This window comes from Alexandromys fortis, unplaced genomic scaffold (assembly GCF_014885135.2).
Source record: "Alexandromys fortis isolate MF-2015 unplaced genomic scaffold, M_Fortis_MF-2015_v1.1 scaffold_125, whole genome shotgun sequence".
NCBI classification, from domain to species: domain Eukaryota; kingdom Metazoa; phylum Chordata; class Mammalia; order Rodentia; family Cricetidae; genus Alexandromys; species Alexandromys fortis.
In genome coordinates this window covers 142,120-159,879 of record NW_026068026.1, presented here as the reverse complement: position 1 = coordinate 159,879, position 17,760 = coordinate 142,120, and the positions used below count along the sequence as shown (strand labels likewise).

The window sequence follows — 17,760 nt, the reverse complement described above, 5'->3', positions numbered from 1 at the left end:
GGGGGGGGGGGGGATAGGAGATCAGGAGTTCAAGGTCATCCTTAGTTACACAGTAACCAAAAACAAACAAAACAAAACAAAAAAACTAAAACTCAGGCCCAGGAGATGGCTGAGTGGTTGGGAGAACTTAATACTACTATGGAGAACCCAAGTTTAGGTTCTGACACCTTAAAAACTGTCTGTGACTTCAGTTCCATGAGGGTCACGGACCTTTCCTGATCTTCACAGGCGTTACATGTATGTGGTACACAAACATGCAGGCAAAGTAGTCATACACATTAAATAAAAATAAAAAGAATAAATCTAAAACTGCATATGGCGATGTAGGCCTTTAATTGCAGCACTCAGGAGGCAGAGATGGGCAGATTTCTGTGAATCTGAGCCCAGTCTGGTCTATAAATCGAGTTCCATGACCAGCCAGGGACACACAGTGAAATCCTGTCTTGAAAAACCATAAATAAATAAAATAAATATTTTTTGTAAAATAAATAAAACAAATAAAAATTAGTTATTAAGAAATAGATAATTCTAAAGCAAGCAAACAAACTAAAAAACTAAAAATCATAAAAACCAAGAAAGAAAGACAGGGCCCAAGAGAGAAGTGAGGTATGCAGAGTGGTGACAGGTGCCTGGAATCCCAGCACTTAGCAGGCAAAGGCAGAATGTTTGAGACCAATCTACACAGGTTCCAGGACAGCCAGTGCTACATAGCCAGACCCTATCTAAAAAGATGCACATATATAAAATATGTGTATATCACATGCACTCACATTTATTTACATACACAAGTGCATTGCCAGAGTTTACTTTTTAAAAATAACTTTTGACTTACTTGAAAACTGAAAAGCTACTACAGGCTCTCCATAAATGTGCATCCATCCCCCCATTATTTTCCAGTAATAGGGTACACTTGCCACCCTTAGTGTATATTACTCATACCTTAAGAAAAAACAAGTGTAAGAACACTGCCTGCTCTTCCAAAGGTCCTGAGTTCAATTCCAGCAACCACATGGTGATTCACAACCATCTGTAATGAGATCTGGTGCCCTCTTCTGGCCTGCAGGCATACCTGCAGACAGAATACTGTACACATAATAAACAAATAAATCTAAAAAAAAAGATTTTTTTTTAATTTTCAGTTATGTCTTGGTATGTGTGCACATGCATGCAGTGCCCTTGGAGGCCAGAAGAGGGCGTCGTAACCCCTGGAGCAGGAGTTACAAGGGGTGGTAAACCAGCCAAAGTGGGGGTGCTGTAAGAGCGGTAACCACTCTTAACTGTGGGGCCAGATTTGCACCCCTATTCACAGTTTTGTCTATGATTACTGAGCTCAAATCTCAGTTTTTTTGGTTCACTAGGTTCCTTCCTACTACATGGCTTCTTTTGTCAGCCAGGCAGAGTATGTGTCCATAAACGGAGGCTCTGGTGATGGGCAGGGAAGAGGTGACTCAGGCTTGTAATCCCAGTTTTTCTTCCTGGAGCTTTTAAAATTTTTTTCCGTTTCAAGATCTATATTATTATATTACATGTAGTTTACTTACTCTCCCTTATGTGGGATAGTTTCTTAGTCTTTCCTTGTATCAGATAAACATGATACGTTTTTGTTTTGAGGTAGGTTCTAGATGTGTAGTTCAGGCTCGCCTTAACTTTGTGTCCCTCCGAGTGTCCCACAAGCCGGCATTAACAGATATGGGTTGCCATGCCTCCTGCTAACCGTGATATTAAAGAAAAAGTTCACATCAGTTGGTCAATATGTGTGTACGCACGCGGGGTATAGGTGTGTGCCACAGAACCAGTATGTGTGGAGGTGGGGGAGAGGTGGTGGGTGATGTTTGTGGGCCACAGAATCAGTATGGATGAGATCAGAGTACAACCTGTGGGAACAGGAGTTGGTTTTCTTCTACTGTGTAGGTTCTGGGATGGAACTCAAGGCTTGAGTTATAAACACTTTTACACACTGAGCTATCTTGATAGGCAATATATATGTGTGTTGTGGATGTATAAATGTGTGTGTACAAACACACACACACACACACGACACAGGCTCTCAGGACTTAAACTCTATATTCCTGGCTAGTCTTCAATTCTCAGCAATCCTACAGTCTCAATTTTCCAAATGATGGAATTACAAATATTGAGTGAATTCTCTCCTACCCATCTTGAGTTTTTTTTTTTTTTTTTTTTTTTTTTTTTTTTTTTGAGTGCTTCAATTTCTACAAGTACTGAACTGGACCACAAATGCAATGGCGTGTCGTGGGAGGCAGCCTAAGACGCAGAAAGAACTTAGATGTGAGCTCAGAACTACTTTTGTCTTTCCTTTGTCTCTCTTAGCCTTAACTTCCTTTTAAATGGAGATGGTAAACCCCGTCTTGATGTCTTGATTGTCACCTCTTTTGGTCCAAAACCATCCCTCCGCCGTGTGACTTAGGCTTTATTTCCGCGGTGCTGGTGATCGAAACCAGGGCCGTGAGCATGGTCCAGCTACATCCTCCGTCAAAAAAAGGGAACTAAGAAATTATGTTTTCGGGTCTTGTTTTCTGTTCGTTTTGTAGTGCTGGAGATCGCAGTTAGTGCCTTGCAACACTTGACCGTGCTCTACTATCGGGGTACATTCTCAGCTCTACCCTACGTCTTTTTTTTTTTTTTTTTTCTAGACTACATTTTAAAACGTCGTTTATGCCTACAAAACCTTGACAACGCACACTATTCCTGTACTTTAGGTTGAAATCTTGTCAGAACTTTGGGGACAGGGTGTCAATCGTTTTACCTTAAGAAACTGTCACATCTGAATTTCTCGTAAGGAAAAAAAAAAGCCAAAGTTAGCATTGGCTTGCCTATAATAAAAAGATCGACGTAGAAAGGAAAGAAAAAGCAGAAAGAATTCGGGTTCCGCTGGGAAGCTGCAGTCCAGAAGGGCCTCTCCCATTCTGACTTTCTATTGGGCAACTTTACCATCAATCTCACTTGTAAATAAACCAGGGCCGGAAGCAGGTTGGGTAAAGGGTGGGAGCTTCCTGTCGCCATTGCTAGGGTTGGGGTTGTTAGGAGGTGTGGCGCCTAGGGGCGGGTCTCGCCGCTGATTGGCTGCTGGCGCTGCCTGTCCGGGGACGGTTGCTGAGGAGGGGCACGTGAGGAGGAGGCGGCGTGAGGCAGCCATGGCGGGAGGAATCAAAGTGGCGGGCTGGTCGGCGGTTGGTCCCTGGCCCCGGTGCGGGGGCCCGGGGAGCCGCGGGGCCGCGTGGCTGGTCTTCGTCCTCTTCGGCTGCGTGGTCTGCGGCTCAGGTACCACTCGGGCTGCCGTGCCTGGCGGGCGCCGCGAGGGCGTTGTTTTGGGAAGAGAGTTTATCCCGGGGCGCGGCCCGTTACTCCGCCGAGCGGCGCCGCGGCTTGCCGAGCTCATCCCGGCTGAGGGGTGGTGACCTGGGGCTGCTTCCCGAAAGCCTTCGGCGGTCCCAGGAAGGGAGGCCTGGGCTTGGGGACCCGTTTAGGGGCTGCGTGCTGCCGCTGGGTCCCCCGAGCCTCCGGTTCACACGGAGGAGGTGTGAGGACCGTTTCGCCTTAAGTTTCCTGACCGCACCTAGGGAGATGGGTGCTGTCCCGACACCGTGGAGTAGAGAAGACTAACCCCAGATGGACATGCTTTTCCGAGGCTGGGTCTCTCAGTGTAGCCCTAGCTTTTCTGGAATTCGCCCTGTAGACCAGGCTGGCCTCAAACTCACAGAGATCCACCTGCCTCCGCCTCCCGAGTGCTGGGATTAAAGGCGTGCGCCACCACCGGCTCTTCTTAAGAGCCGCCCTAACAGTCCTGGAATGGTCATTGTAGTGCAGTGGCCCAGAAGAGATAGAAGAGCCATCAGTTTTGAGTATGACAGTTTATTCCTTCTTTTTAGCGCGGTCATTATGTACTCTCTGTTGAACAATCAACTCTGGACTGGGTAGGAAACTTATTTTGTGCTCCAGTGCAGAAAAATTAAAATGTTTGCAAGAAATAGATGTTTTTCTTAGCGCCTTGTTACAGTAGTGGACGGGGAGATAAGTGATGTTTGCAAACTTCCACTGGAGGGAGTAGCAGCCCCAGAGAATAATCAGCGCTTATAAACACACGGTACGGACTCACATCGCCCCCTTCTGTTCCTGCCCATCACATGCTCTCTTGCGGCTTTAAGATAATTTAACACACCAATAGATAAGTTGTTCAAAAGGGACTGAAGACTTAGTTTTGCGAAGGGAGCAGGTATCCAGGAAAACTTACTTTGCCAGATGCAGGTCCTAGAAACCTAAAACAACATTTGGAAGAATTATTACCTGGGTGAACTTTTGAAATGGGGCCTTGGGTTGTGAAGAAATAAGAAAATATTAAGAACAATCAACAGTTCTTGTCTTTGAAGTTTCTTTTACAGGATACTGGGGATTGAAACCTAAAGCAAAAAGCTGGGCATAGTGGCACTCGACCTTAGTCCCAGCACTTGGGACCCCAAGGCAGGTGGATCTCTTGAGTTTGAGGCCAGCCTGGTCTACATAGGGAGTTCCAGGACAGCTAGGGCTACATGGTGAGACTCTGCTTCGAAACAAATAAACGGACAATAACTAAGAAACCTAAAGCAAACTTTTCTGATCACTTCCCTGCCCTTTCATTGAGGCGGGGGCTTACCATGTCGCTAGGCTGCTTTGAAATTCATTGTGTAGTCCTGGCTGTCCTGCAACTCAAGCCCTTTCTGTCTCAGCCCCCAGAATGCTGGGGTCACGTGCCTCACACACACAAAAAAAGCATCGTAAGATAGACCCCAAAGTTGCTCCTGGGAGGGCAGAACCAGGGGCCTCCTCATTTGCTGTAAAGTAGTCTCCAGGGACGGCTCAGGGAATGATCGCCGGATTATGTGGGGGTCAGCTATAAAGAGCAGCCTTGTTGCTTTCTACCAGGTTCTCCCAACGGTAGAATGGAATTTATCAAAAGGTTGGTTTCTTGTCTCTAGAAATTTTGGAAACATTTAATTTTAAAAATAATTTGTGTTTTATACTATTTGGCAAGTATTAATACAGTTAGTATAAAGAAGTAGGCAAAATCCTTGCAGTTGATTGCATTTGTATGTGTTCTTGTGTTTGAGCGCAGTGTTCCTGTGCACATGTGAGTGCTGTAGGCTGAAGGTTGGCATCTGTTGACTATTTCAGTTCCTATCTACCCCAATTTTGAGACAAGCTCCCTCACTGGGCCTGCATCTTAGAGATTTGGTTAGACTGGCTGGCCAGCAAGCTCCTTGTGAGCTCTGCCTCCAGCACTGCGCCTGGCTTCATGTGTGCGCTGACCATCTGAACTCGGGTCCTTTACTACCGACCTGGCTCCCCAGCTTCAGACTTGAAAGTTCTGTGGTGTGTATGTCCATTGTTCACGGCCTCTTCTGAGTATTTATATTTTAATTTTTTGAGCCAGGCTTTTGTAGCCTACGTATCAAGAATGACTTTGAATTCTTCCGCCTGTCTCTACTTCCTATGTGTGCTGAGATTATAAGCATGTGCACCTGTATGCAGCCATGCCTAGTTATAAAATTGTAAGAAAAATATTTTTGTGTGCTAGAAGTCAAATTGAGGACTTCACACTCACCAGGCATGAGCTCTACCAAACTACACCTCCAGCACTGTGAATTTTATTTATAAGGACTTTTGTATAATTTTAAAATAAATTTCTGAGTTTATTTTCACCCTTTAAAATTTTTTAAGATTTATACGGTGTTCTGTCTGCATGTATGCCTTGGCACCAGATTTCATTACAGATGGCTGTGAGCTGCCGTGTGGTTGGTGGGAATTGAACTCAGGACCTCTGGAAGAGCAGCAGTGCTCTTATTTCTGAGCCATCTCTCCAGGCCTTAATTTTTTTCAAATTGGGTTTATTTTATGTGTGTGTTTGTATTTGTACCACTTGTGTGCTTGGTAAGGTTTATATCTTATATATGGTCATTTGATTTCATTATTTGGATTTATACATAAGATTTACAGGCTAGCCGGGCAGTGGTGGTGCAAGCTTTTAATCCCAGCACTCGGGAGGCAGAGGCAGGCGAACCTCTGTGAGTTCGAGACCAGCCTGGTCTACAAGAGCTAGTTCCAGGACAGGAACCAAAAAGCTATGGAGAAACCCTGTCTCGAAAATCCAAAAAAAAAAAAAAAAAAAAGATTTGCAGGTTAGTGAGGTAATTATGAGGGTAAACAGAATTTGCCACACAAAATGGGTGACCTGAGTTGATGAAACCTATAATGGGAGGAGATAACTGACTCCCAAAAGTGTCCTCTGATCTCTACATGTGTGCTAGGATGTGCGCACACCCATTCACACATATCATGTGTATATACGCATAGACATAGTAATGATAATAATAAGATAAAAGAGCTCTCTAAAGTTAAATTGATAATTTCGGTTTTTGGAGGATAACTATTAAATATTTTTTTTTTTTTTTTGCAAATTATTATTAGCAAAGCTGGGAATTGAACCTAGGGCCCGAAGCATTCAGTGTTAGTGCTCTACCACTGAACTACAGTTTCAGCCCTTTTATTTATTTATTTATTTATTTTGGTTTTTCGAGACAGGGTTTCTTTGTGGCTTTGGAGCCTGTCCTGGAACTAGCTCTGTAGACCAGGCTGGTCTCGAACTCACAGAGATCTGCCTGCCTCTGTCTCCCGAGTGCTGGGATTAAAGGTGTGCGCCACCATCGCTCAGCAGCCCTTTTATTTTTTGAACAGGGTCTTACTAAGGCATCCATGCCTCTTTTTTTTTAATTTATAATTTATTGTGGTATTTGGTGTGAGGCAAGGATCTGGATGGATTTTATTTTTCAAATAATTCATTTGTCCCGGCATGTAATTTAATAATACTTTACTAAACCCACTGATTGAAGATGGTATGTTTTAAAAATAATTTTTATTAAATCTGTTGTTTGACAGATTCATACATGTGCACAGTCTGTTCTGATTACCTTTTTCCTCCCACTCTGTCTGGCCCCACTCGGCCGTGTTCCTCCCTACAGGTCCCTTTCCGGTATTTGTGTGTTTGTTTTGTCACTCATTAAGTTTAACTAGGGTCGACTCTGTGCTCGTGGATTTGGAATTACCTGTTGGAGCCTGGAAAAATGGCGGTTTTGTGGTCAGCTTAATGACTCAGTGAGTTAAGGTGGAGCTTAATCCAAGTGGGGAAGGTTAAGCTTTGATTTTATTTGGATGGAGAATGCACTTTTCCTAGTTAGGGTTATCACTGAAGTAATGAAACACAGCTTACACTTCCACATTGCTGTGTGTTATGGAAGGAAATCAGGGCAGGGATTCAAGCCAGGCAGGAACCTGGAGGCGGGAGCTGATACAGAGGCCCTGGAGGGGTGCTGCTTACCTGCTTGCTCCTCAGGGCTTGCTCAGCCTGCTTTCCTATGGAACCCAGGAACACCAGCCCAGGGATGGCACCACCCACAATAGGCTGGGCCTCCCCATCAGCCGCTGAATAAGAAAATACTCTCCGTGCTTGTTTACAGCCATTCTCGTGGAGTTGTTTCCTCAGCGGAGGCGCCCTCCTTTCCGATGACTCTAGCCTGTGTCAAGTTGTTATACAACTATGCAGCATAGCAGTTAACTTTTTTATTGCAACTTATTATTTATTTATGATTGTGGGTGTGGGTGTGAGCCACCTTCTTGTGGAGGTCAGAGGACAGCCTGTGGGAGTCAGGTGGCTTCTTTCTCTGAGTCCTGCTCATAAAACTTGAGACTTGGTGACAAGTGCCTTTACTTGCAGAGCTATCTTAATTGGATATCTCTTTAAGACATAATATTGGAGTGTCTAATTTCTTTTCTTAAAGATTTATTATGTATACAGTGTTCTACCTGCATGTATTGCCTGCAGGCCAGAAGAGGGCATCAGACCTCATTATAGATGATTGTGAACCACCATGTGGTTGCTGGAAATTGAACTCAGGACCTCTGGAAGAGCAGCCAGTGCTCTTAACCTCTGAGCCATCTGTTCAGTCCCAAGAATTTATTTATTTTCTGTTTATTGGATACTTGTTTGCATGTATGTCTGTGAACCATGTGAATGCCTGATACCCACTGAGACCAGAAGAGATTCCCTAGAACTGAAGTTACATGAATGCTGGGAATTGAATCCTGGTGTCTGGAAGAGCAGCCAGTGCTCTTAACTGCTTATTGTACAACTTTTTTTAAAATATTTATTTATTTATTATGTATACAATATTATGTCTGTGTGTATGTCTGCAGGCCAGAAGAGGGCACCAGACCCCATTACAGATGGTTGTGAGCCACCATGTGGTTGCTGGGAATTGAACTCAGGACCTTTGGAAGAGCAGGCAATGATCTTAACCTCTGAGCCATTTCTCCAGCCCCTGTTTGTTTGTTTTGAAGCAGGGGCTCACTATGTAGCCTCTCACTATGTAGCTGGCCTGGAGCTTTCTATGTGGACTAGGCTAGCTTCAAACTCAAACGAGATCTAGAAGTCTCTGCCTCCTGCGTGCTGGGATTACAGAAGTGTAGCAGTATGTGCTGACCCACTGTAGAATTTTAAGTTAAGTAGCTTTTCCTGGCAATAAGTTTTCAAATGGCTGGCATTATCAACACATTGTTTGTATCTCATTTCCCACTTGGCAAAATAGTAATGGGCTTTAAAAGGTGAGAGAATGGTTGCTAATAAGTATAATATTGGTTTGGTAATACATGTTTTTACTTAGAGTTTTGTAAATAGACTGCAGTTTGTTTTAAGGAAGTGATGGATTCTTATTGGACTTGTGTGTGTGTGTGTGTGTGTATGTATGTATGTATGTATGTATGTATGTATGTATGTATGTGGTTTGTGCACATGTTCATGTGGATACCAGAAGCCAACATCACATATCTTTCTCTGTTACTTATTTTCTCTTTTTTTCTTTTCTATTATGTAGTCCTGGCTTTCCTGGACTTAACTATGTAGACCAGACTGGCCTCAAACTCAGAGATCCACCTATCTTTGTCTCCCAAGTGCTGGGATTAAAGTTATGTTCCCCTTCCTGGCTCCATCTTCCTTTTTGAGACAGGGTCTTTCACTAGAGCTCACTGATTCAACTAGACCAATGAGCTGACCAGAGTGTCTGTCACTGCCCTCCAGTGCTGGGGTTACAGATGCATGCTGTTATACCTGGCTCTTTCTCTGTGTGTGTGTGTGTGCGCGCGCGCGCGCGCGTGTGTGCGCGGGTATGTACATGTTGTGCTTTTTTAAAAATATTTATTTATTTATTTATTTATTTATTTATTTATTTATTTATTTATTATGTATACAATATTCTGTCTGTGTGTATGCCTGCAGGCCAGAAGAGGCACCACCAGACTGCATTACAGATGGTTGTGAGCCACCATGTGGTTGCTGGGAATTGAACTCAGGACCTTTGGAAGAGCAGGCAATGCTCTTAACCTCTGAGCCATCTCTCCAGCCCATTGTGGTGTTTGAGTGGAGGTCAGAGGACAGTCTTCAGTGCTGGTCTTTAGCCTTCCACCTTGTTTGAAACAAGATCTCATTGGCTGCTGCTTCCACCAGCCACATTCTTCTAGGGATTCCGTCTCCAACTTCACCTTGCTGTAGGAGCACTCGGATTATAGATGTACTACTGTGCCTGGCATTATCCAGGTGCTGGAGATTTGAACTCAGGTCCTCATGAATGGCAAATACTTTACCCACTTCAAGTTAGTCTTAGTTTGGGGTTGAGGTGTCTCTCAGTGATAAAGTTACCTAGGAACTTTATGGCACTCTAGGGGAAAAAAAGCACTGTGGGTTCTCAGCAATGAAAAAAAAGTTAGTCTTAGTTTTCACCTAAAATGATTTTGGCTAGCTGGGCGGTGGTGGCGCATGCCTTTAATCCCAGCACTCGGGAGGCAGAGGCAGGCGGATCTCTGTGAGTTCGAGACCAGCCTGGTCTACAAGAGCTAGTTCCAGGACAGGCTCCAAAGCCACAGAGAAACCCTGTCTCGAAAAACCAAAAAAAAAAAAAAAAAAAAGAGAGAGAGGAAGAGTATTTATGCTTAAGGTGGAAGTAGGGCTTGGGTGTGAGGATTGCAGACTGTTTACTAGCTGTGTGACTTCAGGAATTTTCCCTAGACATCATTTCCTTGTTTGTAAAATACAGATTATGAAAATGTCTACCACATCATGTTGTTCGGTGGGTTACACAGAGCGTACTCTGCAGAGAAACACTTAAAAGTTTGGTTCCCAGGGCCTACACGGGGACTCAAACCACATGTAACTCCAGTTGTAGGGTATCTAATGTCCCCTCGGGCATCTGTGGGCACATTACTCATGTGGTGAACAGACACACAGGCAAAACATAGATACATGTAAAATAAAATTTAAAAAGTAGCTTTTATTCAGAGTTAATGTAATGTTAACTATTTGTAAGTATAGTGTAAGTCAATGACAGTGTATGTTTAGTGTATTTGATATCCTATAGTCAATTGTAAGCAAGCACACATGTGAGTGTGTGCACACACGCAAATTGTACAGAGATAAAACTTTTATTTCTTCTTTCATCTCAGTTTTTCTTTTTTTGGTCTGGTTCATATTTTAAGCCCAAGCATGTAAAGTGTCAGTTTATCTTTTTATAACACGGGTTATGGTTAAGCTGTTATGTTCTACTTAGTTCTTGTTTCTCGTTTTTTTCTCATAAAGCTGGAATTGATGTAAATGTGGTCATGCTTCAGGAATCCCAAGTTGATATGAATTCCAGTCAACAATTCTGTTATAAAAATGTGCTTATCCCAAAGTGGTATGACATATGGACGCGGATACAGGTAATTGGAAGCTCTTCCCCCAGGACATCTCAGTTCCCTTCCCAGCTTAGAGTTCTGTGATCCTGAGAGAACGGTTTTTTTCTTCTTTCTTCATTTTGCTTCCTCCCTTCTGGAGCGTCCACACTCCTGGCTCTTTGAAATGTCTTGTGGTTCTGTGAGAGAAGTCTCCTCTGAGTAGAATGACCTTGGTCTCTTATCTCATAACACTGTCAAACAAGAGTTTCTGGCTGTGGTTGAACAGAAGGAACCTTGTGCAGGTTCTGCAGTAACTATGCAGTAACACAGACACCGATGAGGGTGTTTGCTGTTCATATCAACATATGAGAGTTGGGCTTGTGGGCTCTTTAAATTTTTTTTTTAATTTTCTGATAGAAAATTCTGGGGCACATTATAAAATGTATCTGGGGCACATTATAACCAACGTTTATCTATAATCAGTGATTGTGACAATGCATGAACTTCTCAGTCTGTCATTAGGAGAACATTTTCAGTTTTCTGGGACTGTTTACGACTGGCAATTTTCTGAATATTTCAAATCCTTGCTTTGTATGATCTTATAAATAGCTGTATTGATATTCTTTCTACTTGGGAACATCCCCCCCTCCACCCCCTTTTCTGGCCTAATAGTGATTCAGACCATATTAATAAGAAATGGTGGCAGCTGCCTCTGTTAGAGCAACATCATTTTCCAAATCATGTTTTTGCTACATCTGTATGTTTCCAGTGAGAGTTTTAAAAATTATGTTTATGAAAATTTCCTTTTTCATCCTCATTTCTTTTGTGTTGCAGGTCCGGGTAAATAGCTCCAAACTGGTCCGAGTCACCCAGGTGGACAATGAGGAGAAGCTGAAGGAGCTAGAGCAGTTTAGTATTTGGAACTTTTTTTCTTCCTTTTTAAAAGAGAAATTGAATGACACCTATGTTAACGTGGGTCTGTACAGCACAAAAACCTGCCTCAAAGTTGAGATTTTAGAGAAGGACACCAAATACAGTGTCATTGTGACCCGGAGTAAGTCTCACCTCTGTTTTCTGATGGACTCTATAATGAGCTGGGACAGAACTTTGGAGGGTGTAGTTAGTGAGAGAGAGAGCAGTCCAAGACAACACTGTTTTGTTTTTGATTACAATCCTGACTATACCATGGCTCTACCACTCATAGGACTCTAGGCCTAGAACCAATCGGGCAGGTCCTGAGTTGATATGGTCAGCACTACTGGAGTCTATCAGACAGTCGTATCCATGCCTTCTGGAGATGTCTTGACTATGTTCAGGTCTATATTTGAAGACAGGGAAAGTAAACAGTAAAATTAGTAATTCTCAAAGAGTGCTTGTGGAATCATAAGATGAAGACACTATAGTTTAAGGCTTATTTGCTGCACGTGGGAGAGAGAGTTTTAGAGGAGGTATATTCCATCAGATCCTGATTTGGGTTCTCCTTGGTTACTGCTCAGGGTTCATGCTTGTAGGTTTTGCTACCAAAGGGCTATACCCTTTCAGTTGTCCTACAGTTGGGTTCTGTGGTTATGTATGGTGGTGTGGAATACTATTTTGACCAGGCAAAGATGTGTTACGTTTGTTTGTGCTGCAGAATATTACGTTAACTGTGTAAAGGTGTGTTACTTTTTTTAAATGCTGCATTTAATTAGGTAAAGATGTGTTTTCACCTTGCCTGCCTAAGGCACTTGATTGTTGAATGGCCAAAAAGAAAAAGCCTGGTACATTTGACAACTAACCTGCATTTCTAATTATCCTAAATAAGAGTATAAACATATATGTAGGCCAGGTGGTGGTGGTGCACGCATTTAATCCAGCACTTGAGAGGCAGAGGCAGGCCGATCTCTAAGTTTGAGGCCAGCCTGGTCTACAGAGCACGTTCCAGGACAGGCTCCAAAGCTACACAGAGAAAAAACTTGTCTTGAAAAACCAACCAAACAAACAAACAAATAACTAAAAAGAAAGGAAAAAAAAAAAAAACCCTAAAAACCCCAAACAAAACATATATACAGTATGTTGCAAAAAAAGTAACCTTAAATTTGTATCAATGTACAAAAATCCATACCAATGTAAAATGTTTGAAATTAATAGTTGCTTTTTAGTTTTAAAGTAGATTCAATAATCTACTTTATTTTTCCCATATCCCCTTTTTCTTTTTAGAAAGAGATCCTTGAATCCATCCACTCTTACTCAGTTTCCCCCTTAGCGTGACCAGTAGCAATTTGCAATCCCTCCCTCCCGCCCCCATGACAAATGTACCGGGCTTTTTCTTTTTGACCATTCAGTTTTATTAGATCAATCAGGTGCCTTAAAGTAAGATTCTGCAGCATAAACAAATGTAACACATTTTGCCTAGTTAAAATAATAATCCATAACAGTAGGGTTAGCCTGCCTTTTGGTGTTCCTTCATAATTTAATTATTCTGCCAGCTCCTGTCTGTTTCTGGGCCTTCCTTAGACTCAGCTTTCGAATGTAACAGCCGTGGAATGCTCTGTGTGCCACCAGTGGGTCTTTACCTGGCCTCCTGGTCCTGGGTGAGGTATGTTTGGCAAGGAGACTTTTTCAGCACAGTGCTCTATAGTGAAGCAAAGTGGGAGGTGTGCTTGGGCCAGAAGAACACTCGTGGAGGACACCCAAAGTTCCAGGCCTCTTTCTCAAATTCCCTGCCTCTAAGTGACTTAAGGGCGGAGACCCATTGTGAGCAGCTGTGTGAAGTGATAGCATCTTGTTTAGCTTAGTCACTTTTTGTTTGTCTGTTTTAAATCCTTAGTAGAGGAAGCCAGAATAAGAATAAGATACTCAGGAAGATATAGATTGGACAAAAACCTAATACTGTTTTCTCTTTGGAAGGATACCCAGGATTTGTGTGGTATCTATACTGCCATTTAGTTGGGCTATTTGTTTTGCTGTAGTTGACCAATGATAACAAATGTCTCCTTTTTTTTTTTTTTTTAATACCTTTAACTGATTCTTCTGTTAAGCAAAAATTTTATTTGTTTCAGGATTTGACCCCAAATTTTTCCTTGTTTTCTTCCTTGGACTTACACTATTTTTTTGTGGAGACTTGTTGAGCAGGTAGGTGTGGACTTGATAAGACACTAATATTGTTTGACTCTTATTGTAAGAATTATAAGTATTTCTATTCCCATTTCTAGGATCCATGTGACTTAGATGTTGCCTGCTTAGATATTTTTTTAGACTTTCTTTTGTTTATGTTTATTTTGTTTGTTTGAAATAGGATCTCACTATGTATTGCTGGCTGGCCTAGAACTCAGTATGTAGGCCAGACTGGCCACACTTAGCTGCTTCTGCCTCCCAAGTGATGGGATTAAAGGTGTTTGCCACCGTGCCCGGGTTTTTTTTTTAAGTGTGTATCCATGTGTCTCTGTCCATATTGTGTGGTGCCTGCAGAGGCCAAAGTCAGGCCTTGGATCCCCTGGACCTGGAGTTATAGATAGTTGTGAGCAGTCCAACTTGAGTGCTGGGGACAGAATGCAGGTCCTCTGGGAGAACAACAAGCACTTGAAATAGCTCAGCCATCTCTGGCCGTGCTTGGATGTTTTAAAAATAGAATTCTTTTTTTCTTGATTTGAATATGATTGTTAATTAATGTACTTTCTCATTAGGTAGTTCCATCATTAGATTAATGAGAGTTTACCTAGTACTATAAAGCTGATTATCAAATTAAAAGTAATGTTACTGCGGAGAGTTATGTAATGAAATCGCTCCTAAATTATATATTGATGGGTTTCATGCTGTTCAGAGACAAGAAGACAAATATCAATTACTTGTTCATTTTCTTTTTTTAGAAATGTACTAGCTGTGATAGGTAAGACTGACATGCACTAATATAAAAACCCACTCCCTGAGATGAAACTCTTACCCCATACTGCTAAAGTGACCAAGAACCTGAGACTAGATAAGTCATAGGGCAAAGCCTAGTGTTGTTACTTGGCTAGAAGAACATAGCAAAAAATGACTCCTGTACTGCGGTACGTGTTGATCAGTGCTGCCCCCGGCCCACATCAGAGAAGCTGCTCCTTAGAGCACATGGCAATTAACACAGAGACCCACACAGCAGAGTGAGAGACTTTGGAGCACTCATTCCAGCCCCTCAAGGCTCAGGGATCTGTGAAAAGAGGAAGTGAGGTTGTAAGAGCCAGAGGTGCTAGGGGATTCCAAGACCACAGCAAGGGTGATGGCAGTGTTAACAAGTCCCACAGAAATTCAAACCACTCAAAATCCCAGCACCGAGAAGGGGAAATGGGTTCCAAGTTCTACCCCTAACCAAGGAACTATTTGCCATTGGTCGCTGCTGGAAAAGGGAAAATCCGTTTTCTGTGATCAACCACACTTCAGGACAGGTGTCATGCTCAGGAGCAGTTGGCTAACACAAAAAGGACTCCTTGTTGTTGTGTGGGGTGTGTGTGTATGCATGTGCACACTTTTTGTTTTGATTTGGTATTTTTGTATGAAAAAAAACTAAAGAAATATACAGATAAGTAAATATTGAGTGAAGGTAAAATCAACATTAAGTTAATGAGTGAAATGTAAACAATTGGAATTTGATGTTAGCTGTTTTGAGTGTGAGTTGTTCTTTATTTTGGGACTCCTGAGGGAAACTCACATTCAGGGAAAAGTAACGGATAAAGCAGTGTTGGTATTGGAATGGCAGTAGGGTCTCTCCTGTCCTGGGATCTATCTATCAATCAGATCTATTTACCTTCCAGTCTCTTCTTGGGCTTGCTCCTGTCCCTTCTCTCTCCCCAGACAAACTGTCCAGTTCCTCAGAAGAGAGACTTTTAAAAAATGTTTTTATTAGCATGTAGTAATTGTATATAGGGATGGGTTATATTACTGACATGCCCATACATGTACATAATGAGTTTTGATCATGTTTACCCAGTACCCAACTAGCCATGCTTTTTTTAAAAATTCTTTTCTTATTTATTGCATACCTACTTCAGTTTTTCCTTTCTCTTCTCCCAGTCCTTTCCTCCACATCCGCTTGCCCCCAAAGCAACTCCTTATTTTCCCTTCCGAAAAGGGCAAGCCTTCCTGAGAGATCAACCAAAGATGGCATGTGAGTTTATAAGAGTAGGTACCTCCCCTCTTATTAAGGCTGGACAGGGCAACCCAGTAGAAAGAAAAGGGTCCAAAAAGCAGGCTCAAGGATCAGAAACAGGCCCCACTCCCACTGTGAGGAGTCCCACAAGAAGACCAAGCTACACAAACATAACATATATACAGAGGGTATATACATATATACAGCTCAGACCCATACAGGCTCCCTGGTTGTCACTTCAGTCTCTCTGAACCCCTCTGAGCCATGGTTAGGTGATTCTGCTGGCTGTTTTCTTATGGTGTCCTTGACCCCTCTGGATCCTACAATCCTTGTGCTCTTGCAGGATTCCACAAGCTCTAATGTTTGGCTGTGGGTCTCTGCGTCTGCTCCCATCAGTTGCTGGATGATGATTGTGCTAGGTTTGGATCTATAAGTATAGCAGAGTATCATTAGGAATCATTTCATTGACTTTTTCCACCCATCATGGTTCTATCCTTGGTCTCTGGATTGATTGTTCAGACTCTAGTTCCTGGCCCTCCAGGCAATATCTGCATGGACTCCCTCTCGTGATGTGGGTCACAATTTGGACAAGTTATCGGTTGGGTGCTTCCACAAGTTCTGTGCCAACTTTACCTGAACACATCTTGTAGGCAGGACTAATTTTAGGTTGAAGGTTTTGTGGCTGTGTTGATGTTCCAGTTCTTCCACTGGAAACCTTGCATGGTTACAGAAGATGTCTGGTTCAGGTTCCATATTCCCCATTACTAGGGGTCTTCACTAGGGTCACCCTCATGGATTTCTAGGAGTTTCCATTGTACTCTGTTTCTTCCTTGCCTCTTCCAGTTGTCTCTTCCAGTACTCTTTCCAGTACATGCTGTCCCATCCTTTCCTGCCCCCAGTCCATGAAATCTGTTTCCCCTTCCCAGGGAGATCCATGTATCTCCCCGTGGGCCCTCCTTGTTACTTAGCCTCTCTGGATCTGTGGATTGTAGCATGATTATCTTTTACTTTATGGCTAATAGCCACTTATAAGTGAGTATATACCATGTTTATCTTTTTGGATCTGGATTGGCTCACTCAGGGTGATTTTTTTTTTTCTAGTTCCATCCATTTGCCTGCAAATTTCATGATATTATTTTTTTTAACAGCTAAGTAATATTCCATTGTGTAAATGTACCACATTTTCTTCATCCATTCTTCGCTTGAGGGACATCTACGTTGTTTCCAGTTTCTGGCTATTATGATTAACACTGCAGTGAACATAGTTGAGCAAGTGTTCTTGTGGTAAGATAGAGCATCCTTTGGGTGTATGCCCACGAGTGGTAGACCTCGGTCTTGAGGTAGATTCCCAATTTTCTGGCAAACCACTGTATTGATTTCCGTAGTGTCTGTATAATTTTGCACTCTCACCAGCAGTGCAGGAGTGTTTGTTTGCCTTGCTCCACATCCTCTCCAGCATGAGCTGTTATGTGTGTTTTTGATCTTAACTATTCTGACAGGTATAAGATGGAATCTCAGAGTTGTTTTGATGTGTATTTGCCTGATGACTACTTACGTTGAACATTTCTTTTTTTGTTTTTTTTTGAGACTGGGTTTCTTTGTGTAGCTCTGGCTGTCCTGGAACTCACTCTGTACACCAGGTTGGCCTCTAATTCAGAGATCTGCTTGCCCTGCCTCCTGAGTGCTGGGATTACACGTGTACACCACCACTGCTCAGTGTTGAACATTCTTTAAGTGCTTCTCGGTCATTTGAGATTCTTGTGTTGATTCTTTGTTTGGATCTGTACTCCATTTTTTTAATTGGGTTATTTGATTTGTTGATGTCTAGTTTCTTTTTTTTTTTTTTTTTTTTTTTTTTTTTTTTTTTTTTTTTTTTTTTTTTTTTTTTTTTTTTTGTTTTTTTT

General features: G+C 42.4%; 1 protein-coding gene across 2 annotated transcripts in view; it reads left to right on the top strand.

Moving 5' to 3' along the window:
* The first annotated feature begins 3,148 nt into the window (after window positions 1–3,148).
* Nemp1 (nuclear envelope integral membrane protein 1) overlaps window positions 3,149–17,760 on the top strand; it is a 28,827-nt gene continuing 14,215 nt past the window's right edge. For both annotated transcript variants that reach the window (XM_050163912.1, XM_050163911.1), the window contains exons 1-4: window positions 3,149–3,282; window positions 10,676–10,797; window positions 11,587–11,806; window positions 13,794–13,866. In XM_050163912.1, coding sequence (XP_050019869.1) covers window positions 3,156–3,282; window positions 10,676–10,797; window positions 11,587–11,806; window positions 13,794–13,866 — 542 coding nt within the window. In that variant the 5' untranslated portion in view covers window positions 3,149–3,155. The remainder of the gene's footprint in view (window positions 3,283–10,675; window positions 10,798–11,586; window positions 11,807–13,793; window positions 13,867–17,760) is intronic.